The sequence below is a fragment of the Oncorhynchus clarkii genome, chromosome 5 (assembly GCF_045791955.1).
Source record: "Oncorhynchus clarkii lewisi isolate Uvic-CL-2024 chromosome 5, UVic_Ocla_1.0, whole genome shotgun sequence".
Lineage (NCBI taxonomy): Eukaryota > Metazoa > Chordata > Actinopteri > Salmoniformes > Salmonidae > Oncorhynchus > Oncorhynchus clarkii.
Window position 1 is genome coordinate 89,412,152 of NC_092151.1, and position 26,400 is coordinate 89,438,551.

General features: G+C 42.9%; 2 protein-coding genes across 2 annotated transcripts in view; one reads left to right on the forward strand and one right to left on the reverse strand.

Annotated features, from left to right (window-relative positions):
- The first annotated feature begins 3,467 nt into the window (after positions 1–3,467).
- On the forward strand, positions 3,468–5,357 carry LOC139410273 (phospholipase A and acyltransferase 4-like). Its single transcript, XM_071155757.1, has 4 exons — positions 3,468–3,496; positions 4,086–4,182; positions 4,786–5,063; positions 5,165–5,357. The coding sequence occupies exons 1-4, from the start codon at positions 3,473–3,475 to the stop codon at positions 5,270–5,272; spliced, it is 507 nt and encodes a 168-aa protein (XP_071011858.1). The 5' UTR covers positions 3,468–3,472; the 3' UTR covers positions 5,273–5,357.
- A 7,543-nt stretch (positions 5,358–12,900) lies between these two features.
- LOC139409521 (occludin) overlaps positions 12,901–26,400 on the reverse strand; it is a 32,893-nt gene continuing 19,393 nt past the window's right edge. Inside the window, exons 5-8 of the mRNA XM_071154793.1 lie at positions 18,128–18,340; positions 14,511–14,682; positions 13,964–14,005; positions 12,901–13,848 (exon numbers count right to left, since the gene is read on the reverse strand). Of these exons, the coding sequence (XP_071010894.1) occupies positions 13,747–13,848; positions 13,964–14,005; positions 14,511–14,682; positions 18,128–18,340 (529 nt within the window). The 3' untranslated portion in view covers positions 12,901–13,746. The remainder of the gene's footprint in view (positions 13,849–13,963; positions 14,006–14,510; positions 14,683–18,127; positions 18,341–26,400) is intronic.

The window sequence follows — 26,400 nt, forward strand, 5'->3', positions numbered from 1 at the left end:
ATGAAAACCAGTAACACTTCTTTTTTTCGTTCCTGAATTTCACAACTGATGGATTTTTTAAAAATGTAGCAATTGTGACCCGTTTCAGGAAGCTAGGTGCATGTCGCATATCACTACTTCACAGCAGAGGCATCTGAACGTCTTTTTTGTTGTTGGTCAAAATAGTTTTTAGGCAGAAATGCCTTCTGGAACATGTGAACTTTCATGTGCCTTCATAACAAACTTGTATCCAATCTGTAAGTACGAATAAAATGGTTAAATTATGAGCCTAGTTGGTTTAGCCACGGAAAAAGAAAGGAACTTGATTGGCTGAGATAATGGATGGGCTGGACATGCTCGGAGATGAGTTCGGATTGGTCTGCCATGTAACATGCTTCTGTCTCTAACGTGAGCTGCTCAATATGTGTTGATAATCTCTGCTACTTCGGCTTTTTTTGAAAGATATAACATTAGCCTTGAATAACTGCAAAAGTGTTGCTACTGCTCTCAACAACATTGCTATCCTGAATATAGCAGGTGCTATCAACAAAAATCAGTGGGAAAAAAGTTGTGATGGTCTACTCGCTAGCGCACTGTCAGTGTGAACCGGAGTGACTTGACACAACTCGGCCAAACCAGATGTAGCTACAAACAAAACGGAGTTACAGGTTAAAGGGTTACAGTCTGCTGTGAAGCCTTCATCCATGTATACATACGGGTTAGAGTCTATCTACATTTTCAGATATTATATGTTTCAAATTTAGTCAGGAAGTCATTTTCAATGCAAGTTAAAGCGTACTGGTAGCTAGCAAGCGAAAGTTAGCTTGCTGGCTCGATGGGTAACATTACGAGTATGATCTGAGTAGTAACAGAAAGCCATTTGCATTGCTAGTTATAGCTAATGTTAACTAGCTAGGTAACATTGAACCTACATAGTTAGCATTCACACATAGGCATGGGAGACAACCATGTAATATTACAATGTCATTCGCTGGTCTATTAACTCCAAAACACGATGAGGTTACCTGTCAGTATCATGCCTCATTAAGTTTGCTATGATGGCATCAGCCACGGTCAATAGCCTACATGTTGTCGTCTTTTCTGGTTACTTGATATAAAGTACATTGCATATACAGTGGGGCAAAAAAGTATTTAGTCAGCCACCAGTTGTGCAAGTTCTCCCACTTAAAAAGATGAGAGAGGCCTGTAATTTTCATCATAGGTACACTTCAACTATGACGGACAAAATGAGGGAAAATAAAATCCAGAAAATCACATTGTAGGATTTTTTATGAATTTATTTGCAAATTATGGTGGAAAATAAGTATTTGGTCAATAACAAAAGATTATCTCAATACTTTGTTATATACCCTTTGTTGGCAATGACAGAGGTCAAATGTTTTCTGTAAGTCTTCACAAGGTTTTCACACACTGTTGCTGGTATTTTGGCCCATTCCTACATGCAGATCTCCTCTAGAGCAGTGATGTTTTGGGGCTGTTGCTGGGCAACACGGACCCTCCAAAGATTTTCTATGGGGTTGAGATCTGGAGACTGGCTAGGCCACTCCAGGCCCCTGAAATGCTTCTTACGAAGCAGCCACTCCTTCGTTGCCCGGGCGGTGTGTTTGGGATCATTGTCATGCTGAAAGACCCAGCCACGTTTCATCTTCAATGCCCTTGCTGATGGAAGGAGGTTTTCACTCAAAATCCCAGGATACATGGCCCCATTCATTCTTTCCTTTACACAGATCAGTCGTCCTGGTCCCTTTGCAGAAAAACAGCTCCAAAGCATGATGTTTCCACCCCCATGCTTCACAGTGGTGTTCTTTGGATGCAACTCAGCATTCTTTGTCATCCAAACACAACTAGTTGAGTTTTTACCAAAAAGTTATATTTTGGTTTCATCTGACCATATGACATTCTCCCAATCTTCTTCTGGATCATCCAAATGCTCTCTAGCAAACTTCAGACGGGCCTGGACATGTACTGGCTTACGCAGGGGGACACGTCTGGCACTGCAGGATTTGAGTCCCTGGCGGCGTAGTGTGTTACTGATGGTAGGCTTTGTTACTTTGGTCCCAGCTCTCTGCAAGTCATTCACTAGGTCCCCCCGTGTGTTTCTGGGATTTTTGCTCACCGTTCTTGTGATCATTTTGACCCCACGGGGTGAGATCTTGCATGGAGCCCCAGATCGAGGGAGATTATCAGTGGTCTTGTATGTCTTCCATTTCCTAATAATTGCTCCCACAGTTGATTTCTTCAAACCAAGCTGCTTACCTATTGCAGATTCAGTCTTCCCAGCCTGGTGCAGGTCTACAATTTTGTTTCTGGTGTCCTTTGACAGCTCGTTGGTCTTGGCCATAGTGGAGTTTGGAGTGTGACTGTTTGAGGTTGTGGACAGGTGTCTTTTATACTGATAACAAGTTCAAACAGGTGCCATTAATACAGGTAACGAGTGGAGGACAGAGGAGCCTCTTAAAGAAGAAGTTACAGGTCTGTGAGAGCCAGAAATCTTGCTTGTTTGTAGGTGACCAAATACTTATTTTCCACCATAATTTGCAAATAAATTCATTAAAAATCCTACAATGTGATTTTCTGGATTTTTTTTCTCATTTTGTCTGTCATGGTTGAAGTGTCCATATGATGAAAATTACACGCCTCTCTCATTTTTTTAAGTGGGAGAAATTGCACAATTGGAGGCTGACTAAATACTTTTTTCCCCCACTGTAGCTACAGGTGGTTGGCTGTGTCATTGCTTAAGGTTGCTTGCTAGATAAGGAGATATTTTAATGTAGACCCACCAGATGATTTCAGCGAGAGAACCCGGAGGTGTGTCTCCAGTAGAATATCCCCATATGCCAAGATAACAGCTTATCTTGAGAGGGAATCCTGCAGAGCATCATTTGAGAAATATAAGACATACAGTACGTTACAAAGTTCATACAACAGAGTATACAGTCTTGTAATGGTAGGATGACTTTAGCTGGTCTATAGTATACAGTCTTGTAAATGGTAGGATGACTTTAGCTGGTCTATAGTATACAGACTTGTAATGGTAGGATGACTTTAGCTGGTCTATAGTATACAGTCTGTAATGGTAGGATGACTTTAGCTGGTCTATAGTATACAGACTGTAATGGTAGGATGACTTTAGCTGGTCTATAGCATACAGTCTTGTAATGGTAGGATGACTTTAGCTGGTCTATTTGATCATATCTAAACAAACCGTTCTGCTGTGATCTACCCTGAAGGAGCAGAGTCAAGACTTGCCTTATTCATTCTTTAATAAATGGTTAAACATATTTGTACGAGGTGTTTCCTTTCTGAAGTAGTGATTATGTAGAAAACATTTTATTGAGAAACAAACATTCTAAACCAGAGGTAGAGCTAGTTGCAAGAACGCTCGGGTCTCAAAGAGTTAAGTTGAATAACAGGATGTTAGTTTGGATCTTGTAATCAAAGGGCGAGACACAACCCACAGTGAGACATTCACATGCAAACCAGGAGTCCGACCACAGTAAGTACTGTTGCTGATCTTTGACTAATTCTAATTTATAATAATTAACAGTACCATAAAAAGAGTTTGTGAACATGTTTAACTATACTTGTGGGGACCAGATTTAGGGTTAGGGGTTAGAGAAAATGTGACATCATTACATGTCTTCTTACCCACCTCATGTGTGTGGTGGGGATGGTGGAGGGAAGATACTTCTGTTTCACACAATATCCTTACCAACAGACTCAGCAGAGGTAGAGCTAGTTGCAAGAATGCTCGGGATTCAAATAGTTCATTTGAATAGCAGGATGTTGGTTGTGGACCTTGTAATCTAAGGGAAACTTTTTTTTCATTAGACACAACCCACAGTGAAACATTCACATATAAACCAGGAGTCCGACCACAGTAAGTACTGTTGCTGATCTTTGACTAATACTAATTTATAATAATCAACAGTACCATAAAAGGAGTTTGTGTGTGTGTAAACATGTTTAACTATACTTGTGGGGACCAGGTTTAGGGTTAGGGGTTAAAGAAAATAGGTTAGTAAAACAGGACTGTGTGTGGGATGTTACATAATTACATGTCTTCTTACCCACCTTATTCTTAGATGAAGATCGGTGACATGATTGAGATCAACAGAGGACTATACAAACACTGGGCTCTGTACATTGGACATGGAAAGGTCATCCAGTTGATAACTCCAGGTATGATGTTTTTCTGGAAATGTTTTTGTTGTAGCCGATATTCCAATTCCAGAATTGGGGCAGGGTGTAAACATCATCTGAAGTCAAATGTTAACAGCAGAGTACTGGCCCAATGCTCTAACCACTAGGCTACCTGCTGCCCCTAACAGCAGCGTACTGGCCCAATGCTCTAACCACTAGGCTACCTGCTGCCCCTAACAGCAGCGTACTGGCCCAATGCTCTAACCACTAGGCTACCTGCTGCCCCTAACAGCAGAGTACTGGCCCAATGCTCTAACCACTAGGCTACCTGCTGCCCCTAACAGCAGAGTACTGGCCCAATGCTCTAACCACTAGGCTACCTGCCGCCCCTAACAGCAGAGTACTGGCCCAATGCTCTAACCACTAGGCTACCTGCCGCCCCTAACAGTAGAGTACTGGCCCAATGCTCCAACCACTAGACTACCTGCTGCCCCTAACACCACAGTAAAACTGATATCTGAACATGGTCGATAGTCAGAACTTTATGAACGTATTCAATCAGCTACAGCATCTGCTGTTCTCTCTGTTTCTTTATTTCTCTCATCATCAAAACACACCTTTTTATTTCCTCCTGTTTTGTAGATGGGCCTTCAAGAGTATCTTTCTGCAGTGTTAGCTCATTCAGCGGCAGTGTTGCCTGTAAAGGCACGGTTACAATCGAGACATTACAGGATGTGGCATCAAGGAATACTTACAAAATCAACAACTACCTGGATGACGAGTACAAACCAAGGCCGACTGACGTCATTATGGGGGATGTGGACAAATTGAGAGGCAGCACAATAAAATATGACCTCCTTGGAAACAACTGCGAGCATTTTGTTACTTTCCTCCGTTATGGCAAATCAAAGTCCAAACAGGTAGCCATGATAGTATAATGAGAGAATATTCTAATGAATGCTTTGCTTGAGGAGATGCACTCCATTTTAATTATTCTTTTTCTTTGTCTTTTTCCTTATAGGCCGATGACTTCCTGAAGGATTTGTTAGCTGGTACTGCAGGCCTGCTTGGTGTACTGGCTGCTTTTGCTGCTTCTACAGCTGCTGCAGCAAGCACACTTAGTAAATAAATTATTGGGTCATTCATGAGTCCATGGAGAATGTCAGTAATGCAAAATGTTGTGTATTGCCTAATGAATAAAGGACCATCTCAAAGACCAATGTAGTTGTGTGGTCATTTTTCATTCAAATCAAACAGAATATTAAATTAACATACCACCCTTTATATTATAAAAAAAATGGTTATGGGCTTAACAAAAGAAGACACCTGTACCATGTCAGATACAGTTGAAATGTATTCCATGTTGAGGTTGCATCCCAATATTAGACTTTCTATATACATCACAGAAAACTGAAATATAACAAACCGGTTGAAATGGAAACAATGGATTTTCTGCAATTTAAAAAAATAGATGTTTATTAGTTATTACATCATGAAAAACATTAACATTCCACCCATGAGGCCACTAGAGGGCGATTGACTGCAGGAACAGGATCTATGGAGAATCCTCCCATACAATCCATGTTATATTTTCTATTACAACTTATTAGCCCCGTTTTTACTTTAAGGGACAGATTGCGGGACACAGATTAAACCTACTCCTGAATTTCAAAGCATTGCTAATGGATAATCTCCATTGAAAGTGATTGTTAATCCAGAACTAGACTTAATCTGGGTCTGTGAAACCTGCACTTTAATGTTCTGAGCTTGTTCCTTGAATGGATACAGTAAGATACAGTTGAAGTCGGAAGTTTACATACACTTGGGTTGGAGTCATTAAAACTTGTTTTTCAACCACTCCACATGTTTCTTGTTAACAAACTATAGTTTTGGCAAGTCGGTGAGGACATATACTTTGTGCCTGACACAAGTACTTTTTCCAACAATTGTTTATAGACAGATTATTTCACTTATAATTCACTGTATCACAATTCCAGTGGGTCGGAAGTTTACATACACTAAATTGACTGTGCCTTTAAACAGCTTGGGAAATTCCAGAAAATGATGTCATGGCTTTAGAAGCTTCTGATAGGCTAATTGACATCATTTTAGTCAATTGGAGGTGTACCTGTGGATGTATTTCAAGGCCTACCTTCAAACCCAGTGCCTCCTTGCTTGACATCATGGGAAAATCAAAAGAAATCCGCCAAGACCACAGAATTGTCGACCTCCACAAGTCTGGTTCATCCTCAGGAGCAATTTTCAAACGCCTGAAGGTACCATGTTCATCTGTACAAACAATAGTATGCAAGTATAAACACCATGGGACCACGCAGCCGTCATACTGCTAAGGAAGGAGACACGTTCTGTCTCCTAGAGATGAAAGTACTTTGGTGCGAAAAGTACAAATCAATCCCAGAACAACAGCAAAGGCCCCTGTGAAGATGCTGGAGGAAACATGTTCAAAAGTATCTATATCCACAGTAAAACGAGTCCTATATCAACATAACCTGAAAGGCCGCTCAGTAAGGAAGAAGCCACTGCTCCAAAACCACCATAAAAAAGACAGACTACAGTTTGCAACTACACATGGGGGCAAAGATCATACTTTTTGGAGAAATGTCCTCTGGTCTGATGAAACAAAACTAGAACTGTTTGGCCATAATTACCATCGTTATGTTTGGAGGAATAAGAGGGATGATTGCAAGCTAAAGAACACCATCCCAACCGTGAAGCATGGGGGTTTGACCCAAGTTAAAGAATTAAGGCAATGCTACCAAATACTAATTGAGTGTATGTTATCTTCTGACCCACTGGGAATGTGATGAAAGAAATTAAAGCTGAGATAAATCATTCTCTCTGCTTTTATTCTGACATTTTATATTCTTAAAATAAAGTGGTGATCCTAACTGAGCTAAAACAGGGAATTATTACTAGGATTAAAAATGTCAGGAATTGTGAAAAACTGAGTTTAAATGTATTTGCCTAAGGTGTATGTAAACTTCCGACTTCGACTGTAGGAGAACAGGTTTTTGATTACATCGTCCCACGTGAATGATGCATTGCTACCTTTGGGCCAATTAGTGTAATTTTGTAAATGACTGATCTCTATGGCAAGACACATCATTCATCCAAGTTCCGTCAAAATCAGGCCAGTGGTGTCTGAAATATTGCGTGTGACTAACGTATGTACAGTTGATTACTATGGCAACCCCCTTTGACAGGGTTTGCAACATGTGTGCCAAGTTTTGTTACAATACGAATATCCTTGACTGATTTATATGCATTTGTGGCAGACCACTCCCACGTGAATGTTTATTGGTCAATGGGTTGTTTTAAGTACTCCTCTGAAAAATAGTGTGTTGTGGTACCTTTGTCCATTGTTGCCACACACCAACTTTCATGCAGATCAGTCATTCGGCGCCAGAGGAGTAGCATTTTAAGTGTTTTTCCCAACATTCAAAATGGAGGAAAATTCATCACTGCAGACCTTGTAGGTGTAGGTGCCTAAGGCCAAATTGTTCCTTGTGAAGAGAGGGAACAATGTACCGAATTTCATGATTTTAAATCAAACGGGATTAGAGACGTAACCTTTCAAATTGTGCTTTATCAATCGTTTGTTATAGCGCCACCATCTGGCCAATTAGTATAATTTTGTAAATACGGGATCTCTATGGGGGGAAGAGAAAAAATGAAACATGGTCCTGAGCACCAAATCATGAAATACTTTGTCCAATAGATCCTTTTGACATCACGCACAGATGCGCAAACTGCTGGAGGCAGTAAGAAAGCCATCGCCGTCTGCGCCCATACACATAGCCCATTCTTTGTTATTACTTCTAAATAAAATAACTTTTTGAGGTTATCATACACTTACAATTATGTTTTGATTCTTGCTTGAACAATCGCTAAGATTATATTTGGTTGTGATCTTGGCAAAATCACTATTTTGGATGCGACCGTTGTTAGCTAGAATGCTAACGCTCATTGACATAGGCTGTAGCAAAAGCTAGCTAAAGAGCCATTTTACTGGTTGAAGTTTTTTTTTAAAGTATAATGCAATTGATTTGCAATGACACAAATATTATATTAAGCAGGACATTCATACGAGCCTTAAAATCCATTTATAATCCAAAAGTAGTGTGAAATGCACTCCTAAGCAACATGTAAATTGAGGCTTTATTTGCTGGTATCTACAAGAACTCCCTTTGTTCTGACACCAACTTGTGCGCATCGTCCTCGTGCAGCAATGTTTGCAACACAAAAAGGGGTCTATTAACAATATTTCAGACCACCACCAGAGGGCAGTAACAGTTTACCTTCTGATGTATGGGGCATGAGCATGGGACTGTTGCAAACTGTAAGACATGAGCGAGATTTTGGACTAACACTTAAAATGTTTGAACATTCTAGATAAGGCTTTTAAAACATGAAAGCATGTTAAATCTATGGAAATTTAGAAGATTACAAGCCTTAAAGTCCTTAGAATGCTTGAAAACTGGCTTGATTAGACAAGAGCTGATATCAAATCAAAATCAAATTAAAGTTTATTGGTCACGTACACAGATTTGCAGATGTTATCGCAGGTGCAGTGAAATGCTTTTGTTTCTAGCTTCAACAGCGCAGTAATACCGAGCAATACAAATAAACAATACACACATGGAAACGTTCTGAGAAAATAAATAGAAGAGTAATGTAAGAAATAACACATTAAAGTTGTCTAGAAACAGGGTGACCGTGTCTGACGAACACTGATTGTGTTCTCTGCCCAGCCCCCTTTATTGGGCAAGCATGAGGTAGTCCTACACTGTTGATCTTTATCAAGAACTACATTACTGTAGGGGACTGGTTCCAGACCTTTTTCAGTTACTGTGCTAAGTACCCCCAGGTCCTAGTACCCCCTGTGGACAGGACAGATACCTCCAGGTCCTAGTACCCCCTGTGGACAGGCCAGATACCCCCAGGTCCTAGTACCCCCTGTGGACAAGCCAGATACCCCCAGGTCCTAGTACCCCCTGTGGATAGGCCAGATACCTCCAGGTCCTAGTACCCCCTGTGGATAGGCCAGGTACCTCCAGGTCCTAGTACCCCCTTTGGATAGGCCAGATACCCCCAGGTCCTAGTACCCCCTGTGGATAGGCCAGGTACCTCCAAGTCCTAGTACCCCCTTTGGATAGGCCAGATACCTCCAGGTCCTAGTACCCCCTGTGGATAGGCCAGATACCCCCAGGTCCTAGTACCCCCTGTGGATAGGCCAGATACCCCCAGGTCCTAGTACCCCCTGTAGATAGGCCAGGTATCCCCAGGTCCTAGTACCCCCTGTAGATAGGCCAGGTATCCCCAGGTCATAGTACCCCTTGTGGATAGGCCAGATACCTCCAGGTCCTAGTACCCCCTCTGGATAGGTCAGGTACCCCCCAGGTCCTAGTACCCCCTGTAGATAGGCCAGGTATCCCCAGGTCATAGTACCCCCTCTGGATAGGTCAGGTACCCCCAGGTCCAAGTACCCCCTGTGGATAGGCCAGATACCTCCAGGTCCTAGTACCCCCTCTGGATAGGTCAGGTACCCCCCAGGTCCTAGTACCCCCTCTGGATAGGTCAGGTACCCCCAGGTCCTAGTACCCCCTCTGGATAGGCCAGATACCTCCAGGTCCTAGTACCCCCTCTGGATAGGTCAGGTACCCCCCAGGTCCTAGTACCCCCTCTGGATAGGTCAGGTACCCCCCAGGTCCTAGTACCCCCTCTGGATAGGCCAGATACCTCCAGGTCCTAGTACCCCCTCTGGATAGGTCAGGTACCCCCCAGGTCCTAGTACCCCCTCTGGATAGGTCAGGTACCCCCCCAGGTCCTAGTACCCCCTCTGGATAGGTCAGGTACCCCCCAGGTCCTAGTACCCCCTCTTGATAGGTCAGGTACCCCCCAGGTCCTAGTACCCCCTCTGGATAGGTCAGGTACCCCCCAGGTCCTAGTACCCCCTCTGGATAGGTCAGGTACCCCCCAGGTCCTAGTACCCCCTCTGGATAGGTCAGGTACCCCCCAGGTCCTAGTACCCCCTCTGGATAGGTCAGGTACCCCCAGGTCCTAGTACCCCCTCTGGATAGGTCAGGTACCCCCCAGGTCCTAGTACCCCCTCTGGATAGGTCAGGTACTCCCCAGGTCCTAGTACCCCCTCTGGATAGGTCAGGTACCCCCCAGGTCCTAGTGCCCCTGGTTGGGAACCACTGCTGTAGGGTACCCTATTCCTACTAAAGAGAGATGTTAAAGTTGTTGGCTCATTTCTGGTTCACTTTCGGATGTTGTTATAATTGTATAACTATTTGAGCAGGACACATCGCCAGCAAAGTGGATACATTGTATCATTTCACCTCACCTGTGAGACTGGAGAAGTAACTCAGCAACTCTTTGAGGAAAGTGGAAGTTGATAACAGTTGATAAAACCAACGCATCGGGGGCCTTTGTCTTCACTCTTCACCAAGGGTTTACAGGTGGGGGAAAAAAAATATCGGAAGACAAGACATGTGATTGGTAAATGAGTTGTGAAAATCTGATCGATAATTTAAAAATATGTAAGTCTCTTTCAAAAGGAGGCAAGAAGAGGACAGAGAAGAGGTTGCAAGGAGTCGAACAAAATCCAATTGAGATTCTCCCCCGCTGTCCTCAAAGAGTTGCTGAATTTCCTCTTCACTGAAGAGTGAGGTAGCGACCGCTTAATTGCACCTCCCCTGTGAGAACCATGAGCATGTCTGATTAGACAGACTTTATCATGCAGAAAACCATTCAAAAGCTATGATATACTGTATTACCGGAGCTAAACTTAAATGTTTCCCCTGGTACTTACAGGCTGCTAGATATTCGTTTAAAAATAAACAGCCTAGTCCAGTCATGTTTAGCTGGTTAACAAGCTGGTAACTTGACCAGCAGTATAGTTTTAGATGGCAGTAGGAGAAAGGAAAGGGATCCTGGATACTGTATTTGTTACATTACCGTTGTTAAAGAGTTACAGAAGTTTATTATTTTTCATGGCAATCAACACGTTTTAGAAATTATGCCTTTTTACAAGAGATTTTACAGTAACATGAAAGGAAATAAATTCATATAAAAATAAGACTCATAAATGAGGGGGGGGAGACAAAAATCTGTACTCCATAAAACTCATCAATTCAAACATAGAAAATACAAATGAATAACAAATAATCCAAATAGCTGTAAATAATTTTCTAACTGACATTGAGAAGCATTACCTTGCAGAAGGTGTGTATTAGCAGAGCAGTGACAACAACACATAATAAATCAACAGGTAATCATTATATCACAGCAGAGAAATCAAATCAAAACCGAGTTGAGCTTATTGATACATTTACCACATTGATGCATGCTTCCCACAGTGTTTAAAGAGCACATGAGACAAATATTGTTCATAAAATACTGCCCCTGTCATTGGTTAATTCATATGTGCATAGCATCAGTGCATTGTGAATGACCACTGAGAAAACACCCTGGACAACAGTTCATTTGTCTCTTCAGTAAGTACAAATTGACCAAAATGTCACTATATTGCCGCGTTCATGTACTAATCGGAACTAGGAAACTGTCCGACTTGCTGACTGGTTGAAGTTACAGACGTGCCGCGGTGCGTTCAACCAGTTAGCAAGTGGGAAATGTCAGCGTTTCCTAGTTCTGACTGGCGCGTGAACGTGGCAGGAATTCAGACAGACGGCTCCTAAAATGAAGAATGCATAGGACAAATACAAAAGCGTTTTGTTCCTCTTGATCCTGTGTTATTAGTAAATACTTCACCATTTAAATCCTGTTTAACTCCAAAATATATACAAAATATACAGTTAATCACAATGGACAACAGATTTAGAAGAAGTCTAGATGGTGATATTGGAAATTATCTGCAGACACAGTACAATAGTAATTTCACTGACAATGTTGCAAACATAACCCGACTTTTCTCAAACACAACATTGAGGTTGTCATGGCAATACACAGAGTGTCAGTTCCTAAATTCAATCTGTAATGGCCGAGTATGTTCAGAGTGTGGTGTTGTCAGTGTGTCAGTTCCTAAATTCAATCTGTAATGGCCGAGTATGTTCAGAGTGTGGTGTTGTCAGTGTGTCAGTTCGTAAATTCAATCTGTAATGCCCGAGTAAATTTAGAGTGCGGTGTTGTCAGTGTCAGTTCGTAAATTCAATCTGTAATGCCCGAGTAAATTTAGAGTGCGGTGTTGTCAGTGTCAGTTCGTAAATTCAATCTGGAATGCCAGAGTACGTTCAGAGTGTGGTGTTGTCAGTGTGTCAGTTCGTAAATTCAATCTGGAATGCCAGAGTACGTTCAGAGTGCGGTGTTGTCAGTGTGTCAGTTCGTAAATTCAATCTGGAATGCCAGAGTACGTTCAGAGTGCGGTGTTGTCAGTGTCAGTTCGTAAATTCAATCTGGAATGCCAGAGTACGTTCAGAGTGCGGTGTTGTCAGTTCGTATATTCAGAGTGTTTCGCTCTCGTCGGAGCGTTCAGAGAAGCGCACTGGACGCTGTGGCCCGAGGACTACGGTTGTTCCGTGCGTTCTGACCTCCCAATGGCAGTCAAGCTCCCAAACTAACGTTGCCTAGCTTGCTAGCTACTTCCAGACACAAACGAGAGAACACCTCCCTCTGACCACTTGACTCGCCCTGACAGAGCTGGTTATGCTGTTTTCATGTTACCCTAGTGCGTTGGTGACTGTAACTGTGCTGCTGGCAACAATTTAATTACGCTTTTTTTTCTTTATTTTTTACCGACGTTAACTGATACCAGTCATGTTCATCTGATGTCAGTTATTTGCGCTCTGGCACAAAGACTAGAGTGCTCTGAAATCCGGGTAGATAACCAGAATTTATTTACGAACGCAGCTCCGAGAGTGTTCACATACTGCCGGTCCTCCAACTGTCATAATATAAAGGTGGAATTCAGTCCTTTTTAAGAGAAAACAGCGGGTATTTTAGCTTTCTTTTGTGGAGTGCTTGAAGCACACAGCACGGGTTTGTTCTAGTAGGTTTGGTGCATACTCAGCAATGTGACTTGCCCTTTTCTACGATACTGCCTTATCTGTGGAGATAAAACAATGCAAACAGGAACCAGCAAAGGCCCAATGCCTTTATCACAGACGACCTCAGGTGAAACGACATTGAAGTAACCTTTTATAACCACACCCAGTCAGTCAAATAGACTGCCGTGTTTCAAGGCAAGCATGTACAACAATGTTACTTACTAGGCACAGTTAGGAATATGGCAGTGCTAGTGGGCTGTGTGTTACGTGTGAAGTATTATAAATATAGTCTTTCAACCCCGCAGTGTACGATAGTGTCTGTGAAGCAATCCACATAGAGAAGAGAACTGGTCTGAAATTAATCGAGGCAGAAGGAATCACATAACCATGTCATTAATATATGTGTGTGTGTGTGTCTGTGTGTGTAAATGCCAAGAAGGGAGCTTTGGTTTTCAACATTATACATAATCTTAGTGCTTTGCATATTCTTAGTGTTCTGCATATTCTTAGTCCAGGAGTGTGGTGTTGTCATGACGACAGAGGGGGTGGATAGGGTTGGAGGGAGAGCTTGGCTTTAAGAAAGGCTCTTGTCGTAGGCCTTGACCACACGTTTGATATGGAACAGTTTGTGTCTCAACTTGCGACACTCCAGCTTCTTAGCCTGGTAGTCTGGTGTCTGGGGAGGAGCAGAGAGAAAACAGATCATTTGTTTCATCGTCTATTCTCCATTATGGGGTGATAAAAGTTCATTCTTTATAATGTAGAAAGATTTCATAGAAATGTCTGCTCACCCTCTTAAGGTCTTTCAGTCGATTATATTCCTCTGCCACGACCTAAAGTAAAGAATAAGGAGAATAAGAACTATTTCTCCCTGGTTCTAAGTGTGTATCTCAGTGGAGGCTGGTGAAGGAAGGAGAGCTCATAGTATTGAGCTTGTCCTCCTATTTAAATTGACACCAGCCATCCACCATCCGGACACACATATGGCCCCTGGCGACAGGGGTTGTAGCCCCCACCTCCACCCTCTAGTCTGTCTTATGACCCTACTGTCTGTCTTATGACCCTACTGTCTGTCTATGACCCTACTGTCTGTCTATGACCCTACTGTCTGTCTCCACCCTCTGTCCATGACCCTACTGGCTGTCTCCAACCTCTGTCCATGACTCTACTGTGTCTCCAGCCTCTGTCCATGACCCTACTGTCTGTCTCCACCATCTCTCTATGACCCTACTGGCTGTCTCTCTCTCCACAGTTCCTGCTGTACTCTCAAAAAATAACAACATAACATTTAAAATTAAAATAAAAAAAGCCTCCACTGGTCTCCCTCTGGTTTCTCACCTGGTACTGGGCGGAGGTCTCGTCCAGTGTGTCCAGCTGCCTGCTGAGTTTGTTCATCTGGTCACTGATGTCATCCATCTCAGCACACAGATGTTTGTACTCCCTCAGGTCGGCATCAAACTCCCTCTTGTACTCTTGACGCTGGCCGTCTGACGTTATCTCTGGGTAGACGCTGAAGGGAGAGAGAGAGAAATAGACAAAGTCAGAGAATATTGTTAGACATTGTTTACACATACACTATACCGTTGAAGTCAGAAGTTTACATACATTTAAAACCAGTTTTTCACAATTCCTGACATGTGCTTCCTGTCTAAGGTCAGTTAGGATCACCACTTTATTTTAAGAACGTGAAATGTCAGAATAATAGTAGAGAGAATTATTTATTTCAGCTTTTATTTCTTTCATCACATTCCAAGTGGGTCAGAAGTTTACATACACAATTAGTATTTGGTAGCAATGCCTTCCAACAAGCTTCCCTCAGTAAGTTAGGTGAATTGTGGCCCATTCCTCCTGACAGAGTTGGTGTAACTCAGTCAGGTTTGGAGGCTTCCTTGCTCGCACACGCCTTCAGTTCTGCACACACATCTTCTACGGGATTGAGGTCAGGGCTTTGTGATGGCCACTCCAATACCTTGACCTTGTACTTAAGCCATTTTGACACAATTTTGGAAGTACGCTTAGGGTCATTGTCCATTTGGAAGACCGAAGCTTTAAATTCCTGACTGATGTCTTGAGATGTTGCTTCAATATATCCAAATAATTGGATATAGATACTTTTGTACCTGTTTCCTCCAGCATCTTCACAGGGGCCTTTGCTGTTGTTCTGGGATTGATTTGTACTTTTTGCACCAAAGTACGTTCATCTCTAGGAGACAGAACGCATCTCCTTCCTGAGCGGTATGATGGCTGCGTGGTCCCATGGTGTTTATACTTGCGTACTATTGTTTGTACAGATGAAGGTGGTACTTCAGGCGTTTGGAAATTGCTCCAAAGGATGAACCAGACTTGTGAATGTCTACAGTTCTTTTCTGAGGTCTTGGCTGAATTCTTTTGATTTTCCCATGATGTCAAGCAAAGAGGCACTGGGTTTGAAGGTAGGCCTTGAAATACATCCACAGGTACACCTCCAATTGACTCAAATTATGTCAATTAGCCTATTAGAAGCTTCTATCATTTTCTGGAATTTTCAAAGCTGTTTAAAGACAGAGTCAACTTTGTTTATGTAAACTTCTGACCCACTGGAATTGTGATACAGTGAAATAATCTGTCTGTAAACAATTGTTGGAAAAATTATTTGTGTCAGGCACAAAGTAGATGTCCTAACCGACTTGCCAAAACTATAGTTTGTTAACAAGAAATTTGTGGAGTGGTTGAAAAACAAGTTTTAATGACTCCAAGCCAAGTGTATGTAAACTTCCGGCTTCAACTGTACATACACAACAGTATGTGGACACCCTTTCAACTTAGTGGATTTGGCTATTTCAGCCACACCCGTTGCTGACAGGTGTATAAAATCAAGCATGCAATCTCCATAGACAAACATTGGCAGTAGAATGGACTTACTGAAGAGCTCAGTGACTTTTAAATGTGACACCGTCATAGGAATGCCACCTTTCCAACAAGTCAGTTCATCACATTTCTGCCCTGCTAGAGGTGCCCCAGTCAATTGTAAGTGCTGTTATTGTGCAATGGAAACATCTAGAACCAACAGCTCAGCCATATAGGCTAATAGAACGGGACCACAGGTTGCTGAAGCGTGTAAAAAACCGTCTGTCCTTGGTTGCAACAGTCACTACCTCTGGAAGCAACGTCAGAACAATAACTGTTTGTCGGGAGCTTCATGAAATGGGTTTCCATGGCTGAGCAGCTGCACACAAGCCTAAGATCACCATGTGCAATGCCGAGCGATGGCTGGAGTGGTGTAAAGCTCGACACCATTGGACTCTGGAACAGTGGAAACTCGCTCTCTGGAGTGATGAATCACTCTTCACCATCTGGCAGTCCGATGGACAAATCTGGGTTTGGTGGATGCCAGGAGAACGCTACCTGCCCCAAGTGCCAACTGCTAAGTTTGGTGGAGGAAGAATAACTGTCTGGGCTGTTTTCATGGTTCGGCCTAAGCCCCTTAATTCCAGTGAAGGGAAATGTTTACAATACAGCATACAATAACATTCTGGACAATTCTGTGCTTCCAACTTTGTGGCAACAATTTAGGGAAGGCCCTTTCCTGTTTCAGCATGACAATGCCCCGTGCACAAAGCGAGGTCCATACAGAAATGGTTTCTCGAGACCAGTGTGGAAGAACTTGACTGGCCTGCACAGAGCCCTGACCTCAACCCCATCAAACACTTTTGGGATGAATTGGAACACCGACTATGAGCCAGACCTAATTGCTCCAACATCAGTGCCGACCTCACTAATGCTCTTCTGGCTGAATGCAAGTAAGTCCCCTCAGCAATGTTCCAACATCTAGTGGAAAGCCTTCCCAGAAGAGTGGAAGCTGCTATGGCAGCAAAGGAGGGATCAACTCCATATTAATGCCCATGATTTTGGAATGAGATGTTAGACGAGCAGATGTCCACATACTTTTGGTCATATAGTGTATTTGATCAATAGATCTCGAATGTACTATGATCAACAGTATTAGAGTCATATTCTGTCTTGCTGTACACTCAGCATATTTCAACGAGAAGCTCCGCTTTCTTTTTGGCCACTTGTAAAGCAAGCTAGGGCTTCATATCCTCTGTTTTACACCAGTCAAATAATGGTTTTCAGATCCCAATTCTCTCACCAGGGCCCTCTCCGTCTCAAGGAGAGGAAAGGCAGAGGGGAGGTGGATGCAGCTCTCTCACTAACGACCTACCCACAACTGACCCCCACACCTTAAACCTTTGGCCCAATTCTCTCATTATTTCCAATTACAACCTCATGTGGAATGGCATGCCAGTAGAGATTAGTTACTGTACTAGACCAAACAACACCAGCCCAGACTGCTATACTGTTAGAAAATAGAGTTCCAAAGGGGTTCTTCAGCTGTCCCCATAGGAGAACACTTTTTGGTTCCAGGTAGAACGCTTTTTGGTTTCTGGAAGAACCCTTTTGGGTTTCATCTACATGGAAGTGTTCTACCTGGAACCAAAAAGTGTTCTACCTGGAACTGAAAGTGTTCTACCAGGAAAAAAAGTGTTATTCAAGTTCTCGATAACACCTTTCCTTCAAAGCGTGTACTGGGTGTGTGTGTGTGTGTGTGTGTGTGTGTAAAATCTCTGACTAATATGGCTCTAGTGTTTGTGTGTGTGTGTAAAATCTCTGACTAATATGGCTCTAGTGTTTGTGTGTGTGTGCGTGCGTATGAGTGCTTGTCGTGTGTGTCTAACCTCCCCCACTACCATTGCATTGTTGCAGGTGTGTGTGAGTGTGAACGTGTGTTTGTGTGTGTGTGAATATGCCCGCCTGCGCTCGCATGTGTGTGTGTGCGTGTGAATGTGCCTGCCAATTTGTGTGATATAATAATATATAATATATGCCATTTAGCAGACGTTTTTATCGAAAGTGAGTTAGTCATGCTTGTAATACATTTGTGGGTGTGTATGTGTATGCCCCCCTGTGTGTCTCACCTCTCCCACTCCTCTGGGTCCAGTTCGTTGCCAGTCTCTCCTCCAGTGGTGTACTCTGTTTCGTACTGTGATTCATCCAGCTCAGGGTTGCGCCGGCGCCTCTTCCCCCTGTTAGCAGAGGGCTTCCTGACCCCCCCTGCCTCCTCAGAGGGGCTGGAACTGGCCCCCTGGGAGGGCTGGTCCGAGGGAAGGATAGCCAGATGCTCCGAATACCTAAGGCACAACAATAACATTCAATATAAACACAACAATGAATGTAATACCTGAATACCTCTGCACTATGTACCAAAAACACTGAATACCTGAATAGCTCTGCTCTATCTACCAAAAACACTCTGTGAATACCTGAATACCTCTGCTCTATGTACCAAAAATGACCTTCGTTTTGACTTTAGTTTCTATGACCTTAGTCATGGCCATAGTTTATTGTCACATACAACCAAGAACAAATCAGCCATGACCTTCCTATTGTTTCTGATCCACTTAAAGGGAAAAACGACAATGAAGTACGTGAATGTAACTGATTACAAGTCACCGAAACCACTGGACAAATGGAAGAGACAGACTCCGGATTTCCTTAATAAAAGGAGGGGAAGAGCAAGTTCACTGTTGAGTTAGCAGGGATTTAAGGTTTCATCTCAAGGCACAGTGGAAGTGGCTATGATATTACAGCAGAGCACCATATAATATAAACTTGCAGGTTATGTCTACAAGGTTGGGGAAGTCTTGAGGCTAGCATTCCTCTGTTTATAAAGCAGGACTTTTTTTAGGAGTTTAATCAACATTACATAAACTCAGCAAAAGGAACGTCCTCTCACTGTCAACTGCGTTTAATTTTCAGCAAACTTAACATGTGTAAATATTTGTATGAACATAACAAGATTCAACAACTGAGACCTAAACTGAACAAGACATGTGACTAACAGAAATTGAATATTGTGTCCCTGAACAAAGGGGGGGTCAAAATCAAAAGTAACAGTCAGTATCTGGTGTGGCCACCAGCTGTATTAAGTACTGCAGTGCATCTTCTCCTCAAGGCACCAGATTTGCCAGTTCTTGCTGTGAGATGTTACCCCACTCTTTCACCAAGGCACCTGCAAGTTCCCGGATATTTCTGGGGGGAATGGCCCTAGCCCTCACCCTCTGATCCAACAGGTCCCAGACGTGCTCAATGGGATTGAGATCCGGGCTCTTTGCTGGCCACGGCAGAACACTGACATTCCTGTCTTGCAGGAAATCACACAGAACGAGCAGAATGGCTGTTGGCATTGTCATGCTGGAGGGTCATGTCAGGTTGAGCCTTCAGGAAGGGAAACACATGAGGAAGGAGGATGTCTTCCCTGTAACGCACAGTGTTGAGATTGCCTGCAATGATAACAAACTCAGTCCGATGATGCTGACACACCGCCCCAGACCATGACAAACCCTCCACCTCCAAATCGATCCCGCTCCAGAGTACAGGCCTCGGTGTAACGCTCATTCCATTCGATGATAAACGAGAATCCGACCATCACCCCTGGTGAGACAAAACCACGCCTCTCTCAGCCTATTGCGGACAGTCTGAGCACTGATGGAGGGATTGTGCGTTCCTGATGTAACTCAGGCAGTTGTTGTTGCCATCCTGTACCTGTCCCGCAGGTGTGATGTTCGGATGTACCAATCCTGTGCAGGTGTTGTTACACGTGGTCTGCCACTGCAGGGACGATCAGTTGTCCATCCTGTCTCACTGTAGCGCTGTCTTAGGCGTCTCACAGTACGGACATTGCAATTTATTGCCCTGGCCACATCTGCAGTCCTCATGCCTCCTTGCAGCATGCCTAAGGCACGTTCACGCAGATGAGCAGGGACCCTGGGCATCTTTCTTTTGGTGTTTTGTTGCATGTTTGGTGCATGTTCATCAATTGTTTATGGTTCTTTGAACAAGCATGGGAAACAATGTTTAAACCCTTCACGATGAAGATCTGTGAAGTTATTTGGATTTTTATGAATTATCTTTGAAAGACACGCTCCTGAAAAAGGGACGTTTCTGTTTTGTTTTTTTGCTAAGTTCATAAAGCATCACTAAGGGTTGATATATGGTGAGAGCTACAATATTTCTTATTCAGTCTAATTGATTTGTTTATAATCATTTATAAGCATGTACCCATTATTATTGTTCCAATAACTGTTCTAAATATGTATGAGCCTCAACTCTTAATGAGCAGTTTACAGATGTGTGTGTTGACTTTCCATGATACTTCCGAGGGCGGTTGATACATTACCCTCCTGTCCCAGGCACTGGACTTCATGAAGTAAGTTTTGTTTGACATATGGCCTGATAGAGGCATTGTTTACTGCACAGCACCAGGTCTTGTGCACCCATTTGCAAATAAGACCAAATAAGACCACTTGACCAGGCACGTGACCAAGTACTTGACCTGATACGTGTAACTCTGACAGAGAAGTGCGTCTGTCTGTATACTTTCAACATGCGTCGTTCCTTGCGTCGTTCCTTCCGTCCTTCCTGAATGTTATCAATGATCTGACATCACCGGCGGATAGGTGAAAGCTACTTACTGGAAGCCTGTCTCACACCCATCCCTATTATGTCAGATCAGTGATTACGAAGGGAGGAAGGAATGGTGCAGGTTATTGTAAACACACAAACAGACCTAATTTTACTTTAACAGTTACACATAGCCTACAAGCTGAAGTACAATACTTTCTCTTATTTGTATAGAGTTGCGCAAGACGCAGTTCTATATTCTCTAAGAAAGTGTCACGTTCTGACCTTTATTCCTTTGTTTTGTCTTTATTTAGTATGATCAGGGCGTGAGTTGGGGTGGGCAGTCTATGTTAGTTTTTCTATATTTTTCAGTCTTTGTGTGTCTGCACCAGATATAACTGTTTCGGTTGTCACTTTGTTGTTTTGTATTTTTGAAGTGTTCAGTTTCTTATTAAAAAGATGAACACTAACCACGCTTTGGTCCTCTCCTCCTTCCACCGACGACAACCCTTACAGAAAGATGGTTCCGACGGAGAAGCGCGACATCCTACGAGTTCCAAACAGACTTTAGTGACTTTTTCGTGTTTATCTTGACTTTTTTTTTGTACAGAAAGTTCATACTATTATCACGTGACCACCAAGCACTTCTGGACATCAGACAGTTACAAACCTCAATTTAACTTCAAATCCCACTTCAACTCTGACTCAGCTGTTCCTTTGTTCATACCGGACCTTTGTTTCATTGGCTATCAAAACGCTGCAGGCGTAGACGTGGCAGACGGGCCGGCACGGGCCGGCATCCTGGCGAGACTGGAACAAAGAGAAAATCGACTGGCATTCCCCTCCGTTCTATTGGCAAATGTTCAGTCACCGGAGAATAAGATGGATGAGCTTCACTCGCGAGTCTAATATCAGAGAGACTTGAAAAGCAGCAATATTATATGTGTTGCAGAAACGTCGCTGGATTACTATAAGCATTTCTACATGCATTTCGCTACACCTGCAATAACATGCTAAACACCCATATGTGGCAAATAAAATTAGATTTGATATGTACGTAGAACTCAGTGGTTTCTCCATGCAGCGGCACGATCGGACGAAGACGGCCTCCGGAAAGTCCAATGGGGAAGGGGTGTGTCTACCAACACGTCTCCCTCACTTTTACCAACACGTCTACCTCACTTCTACCAACACGTCTACCAACACGTCTACCTCATTTCTACCAACACGTCTACCTCATTTCTACCAACACGTCTACCTCACTTCTCCCAACACATCTACCTCACTTTTACCAACACGTCTACCTCACTTCTACCAACACGTCTACCTCACTTCTACCAACACGTCTACCTCACTTCTACCAACACGTCTACCTCACTTCTACCAACACGTCTACCTCACTTCTACCAACACGTCTACCTCACTTCTACCAACACGTCTACCTCACTTCTACCAACACGTCTACCTCACTTCTACCAACACGTCTATCAACACGTCTATCAACACGTCTATCGACACGTCTACCGACATGTCTACCAACACGTCTACCAACACGTCTGCCAACACGTATACCTCACGTCTACCTCACTTTGACCAACCAGAGGTGCTAAAACTCTAGACCACTTTTATTCTACCCAGAGAAATGCATAAAAGGTCCTCCCTTGTCCTTCTTTATGCAAAACTGACCATGACTCTATTCTCCTGCTTCCTGTTTACAAACAAAAGCTCCAACAGGAAGTACCAGTGATGCGCTAAATACGGAAGTGGTATAATGATGCGGACGTGAGGCTACAAGACTGTTTTGCTACTAAAGACTGGGATATGTTCCAGGTCTTCTACATCAAGACTCCAGCCACCCACGCCATAGACTGTTTACTCTGCTACCGTCCGGCAAACGGCACCGGAGCATCGGCTCTCGGACAAGCAGGCTCAGCGAGCTTCTACTCCCAAGCCATAAGACTGCTAGATAGCCATAAGACTGCTAAAAAGTTAATTAAACGGCCGAGGAACTTAAAACTTTCTACCTTCTCCACTACTATCCCGTCGATGTGGATAGGGGGTGCTCCCTCTGCTGTTCACGATCATCTCCTTTCTTTTGTTGACGTTGAGTGTGAGGTTATTTTCCTGACACCACACTCCGAGGACCCTCGTCTCCTCCCTGTAGGCCGTCTCGTCATTGTTGGTAATCAAGCCTACCACTGTAGTGTCGTCTGCAAACTTGATGATTGAGTTGGAGGCGTGCATGGCCACGCAGTCATGGGTGAACAGGGAGTACAGGAGAGGGCTGAGAACGCACCCTTGTGGGGCCCCAGTGTTGAGGATCAGCAGGGTGGAGATGTTTCCTACCTTCACCACCTGGGGGCGGCCCATCAGAAAGTCCAGGACTCAGTTGCACAGGGCGGGGTTGAGACCCAGGGTCTCGAGCTTAATGACGAATTTGGAGGGTACTATGGTGTTAAATGCTGAGCTGTAATTGATGAACAGCATTCTTACATAGGTATTCCTCTTGTCCAGATGGGTTAGGGCAGTGTGCAGTGTGATTGCAATTGTGTTGTCTGTGAACCTATTGTGGCGGTAAGCAAATTGGAGTGGGTTTAGCATGTAAGGCCCTGCATCTCCGTGCTAGAGGCGTCCCTACAGACCCTGGTTCAATCCTGGGCTGTATCACAACCGGCTGTGATCGGGAGTCCCATAGGGCGGTGCACCATTGGCCCAGCGTCGTCCGGGTTAGGGGAGGGTTTAACCGGGGTAGGCCATCATTGTAAATAAGAATGTGTTATTAACTGACTTTCCTAGTTAAATAAAGGTTCAATTAAAAATAAATAATAATAATAATCTTGATACACACAGGAAACTGTTGGGCGTGAAAAACCCAGCAGCGTTGCAGTTCCTGACTTACTCAAACCGGTGCAGCTCCTGTAAAACCCCCTCCATGATGTAGTCTACATGTGTCCATGCCCATCATGAAACAAGAGATGAGAGCCTCAGTGAATACCGGTGAACCTCGTATTTAGAGGTTATTGTCCTGTAACAATTGTTTGTTTTCCGTTTCATATTTTTTAAACCGTCCGTAGGCTGCCCTTACTTTCCCTTCCCTTCCCCTAGGAACAGGCTGGTTCAACAACAATGCATCGTGTTTCTTCTTTATCCTGCCAATTTTATGATATCGTTACATTTGACATGTATTTACTGAAAAAAAAGCTTGTTTTTCATTTCCTTTCATTTTATTAAAACCAAACTTATTACCGGTAGAATGATTCACTGTCCTGGTTTTATGGTGAGGACATCTGTGGCCCTTATATCAGTAAATGTTATGTACACTGCATACTGTATTTACAGCAGGCCTAGCCCCTATATCAGTGTGAATGTTATGTACACTACATACTGTATTTTAACATTGAAGACATGCAATTACATAGAACAATGTGGACTGCAAACAGGTTCAAGTTAACATATTTAGAATCGATGGGACAAATCTGAATGTTGTTATTCTCTTTCTGTAACAGTTAAACAAATATAATATAATGGACTAACAATGGAATTGGAGTTGATTCCAAGGCGGTCCATAAAAGACAGTAAATACACGACTTGAAGCAACCACATTTTCAGCCATGGAGCACGTTGTGATTGGCCAGTGAAGGGCCACGCCTTGACACACCCACAGCTTGTTAATTCATCAAAAACCCGGCCCTTTCGCGCCAACGCCAGCAACTGCGCCGATAATTGTGCTTGTGAAAACAGAACAAATATTTCTGACATACCCCCGAAACCATAGCGCTACCGCCCAGCGCTTAGATTCACCATGACGTTAGGTTTGTTGAAATAGAGCCCCGTGTCTCAATTGCCGAGACGGCTTAAAGATCCCTCTTTAACAGTTCTCCTGTCCTTCATCTACACTGACTGAGGTGGATTGGTGACATCAAGAAGGGATCGTAGCGTTCACCTGGATTCACCTGGTCAGTCCATATCATGGAAAGAGCAGGCGTTCCTAATGTTTTGGACGTGTTTGCCTTCAGAGAGTATTCACACCCCTTGACTGTACAGGCTGAATTCAGATGTGTTGTTGTCACTGACCTACACACAATAGCCCATAATGTCAAAGTGGACAAAATAATTATACATTTTTACTAATTAATTAATTAATGAAAAGCTGAAATGTCTTGAGTCAATAAGTATTCAACACCTTTGTTATAGCAAGCCTAAATAAGTTCAGGTCTAAAAATGTACTTAAACAAGTCACATAATAAGTTGCATGGATTCACTCTGTGTGCAATAATAGTGTTTAACATGATTTTTGAATGACTACCTCCTCTCTGAACCCCACACATACAATTATCTGTAAGGTCTGTTAGTTCAGCAGTGAATTTCAAACACAGATTCAACCACAAAGACCAGGGAGGTTTTCCAATGCCTCACAAACGACACCTATTAGTAGATGGGTACAACATATTTAAAAAAACAGATATTGAATATACTTTTGAGCATGGTGAAGTTTTTAATTACACTTTGGATGGTGTATCAATACACCCAGTCACTACACAGATACAGCTGTCCTTCCTAACTCAGTTGGCGGAGAGGAAGGAAGGATGACTTTAAAACAGTTACAGGGTTTAATGGCTGTGATAGTAGAAAACTGAGGATGGATCAACAACATTGTAGTTACTCCACAACACAAACCTAATTGACAGAGTGAAAAAAAAGGAAGCCTGTACAGAATAAGAATATATTCCAAAACATGCTTCCTGTTTGCAACAAGGCACTAAAATAATACTGCTAAAAATGTGGCAAAGAAATGTACTTTATGTCCTGAATACAAAGTGTTACTGTATGTTTGGGGAAAATCCATTCTCCACATTTTCAAACATAGTGGTGTCTGCATCATGTTATGGGTATGCTTTTAATCAATAAGGACCGTGGAGTTTTTCAGGATTAAAAAGAATCGGAATGGAGCTAAGCACAGACAAAACCCTAGAGGAAAACCTTCCTCAGTTTGCTTTCCACCAGACACTGGGAGATGAATTTACCTTTCAGCAGAACAATAACCTAAAAAACAAGGCCAAATCTACACAGGAGTTACTTTCCAAGAAGACAGTGAATGTTCCTGAGTGGCAGAGTTACAGTTTTGACTTAAATCTACTAGAAAATATATGGCAAGACCTGAAAATGGTTGACTGGCAATGATCACCAACCAATTTGACTGGAAGAATTTAAAATAATAATAATGGGCAAATGTTGCACAAACCAGGTGTGAAAAGCACTTAGAGACTTACCCAGAAACCCTCACAGCTATAATCTCTGTGAAAGGTGGGAAAACTTATGTAAATTAGATATTTATGTATTTCATTTTCAATACATTTTCTAAAATGTCTAAAAACATGTTTTTTTTTCTCACTTTGTCAGTATGGGGTATTGTGATGTCATTATGGGGTATTGTGATGTCATTATGGGGTATTGTGTGTAGATGCGTAAAAATCTATTTTTAATTCAGGCTGTAAAACAACAAAATGTGGAATAAGTCAACGGGTATGAATACTTTCTGAAGGCACTGTAGATACACACACACACACACACTCACACACAATACACTCACACTAGACGCACACGCACACACACACACACTCACTCACTCACTCACTCACTCACTCACACACAATACACTCACACACAATGCATACACACACACACACACACACACACACAATACACTCACACACATGCATGCACACACACACACACACTCACTCACACACAATACACTCACACACACATGCATGCACACACACACACA

Coding starts and splice junctions, on each gene's coding strand:
- LOC139410273 (XM_071155757.1), top strand. CDS start 3,473: ATGCAAACCAGGAGTCCGACCACA. Junction 3,497..4,085: donor AAACCAGGAGTCCGACCACA/GTAAGTACTGTT, acceptor CCTTATTCTTAG/ATGAAGATCGGTGACATGAT. Junction 5,064..5,164: donor GCAAATCAAAGTCCAAACAG/GTAGCCATGATA, acceptor TTTTCCTTATAG/GCCGATGACTTCCTGAAGGA.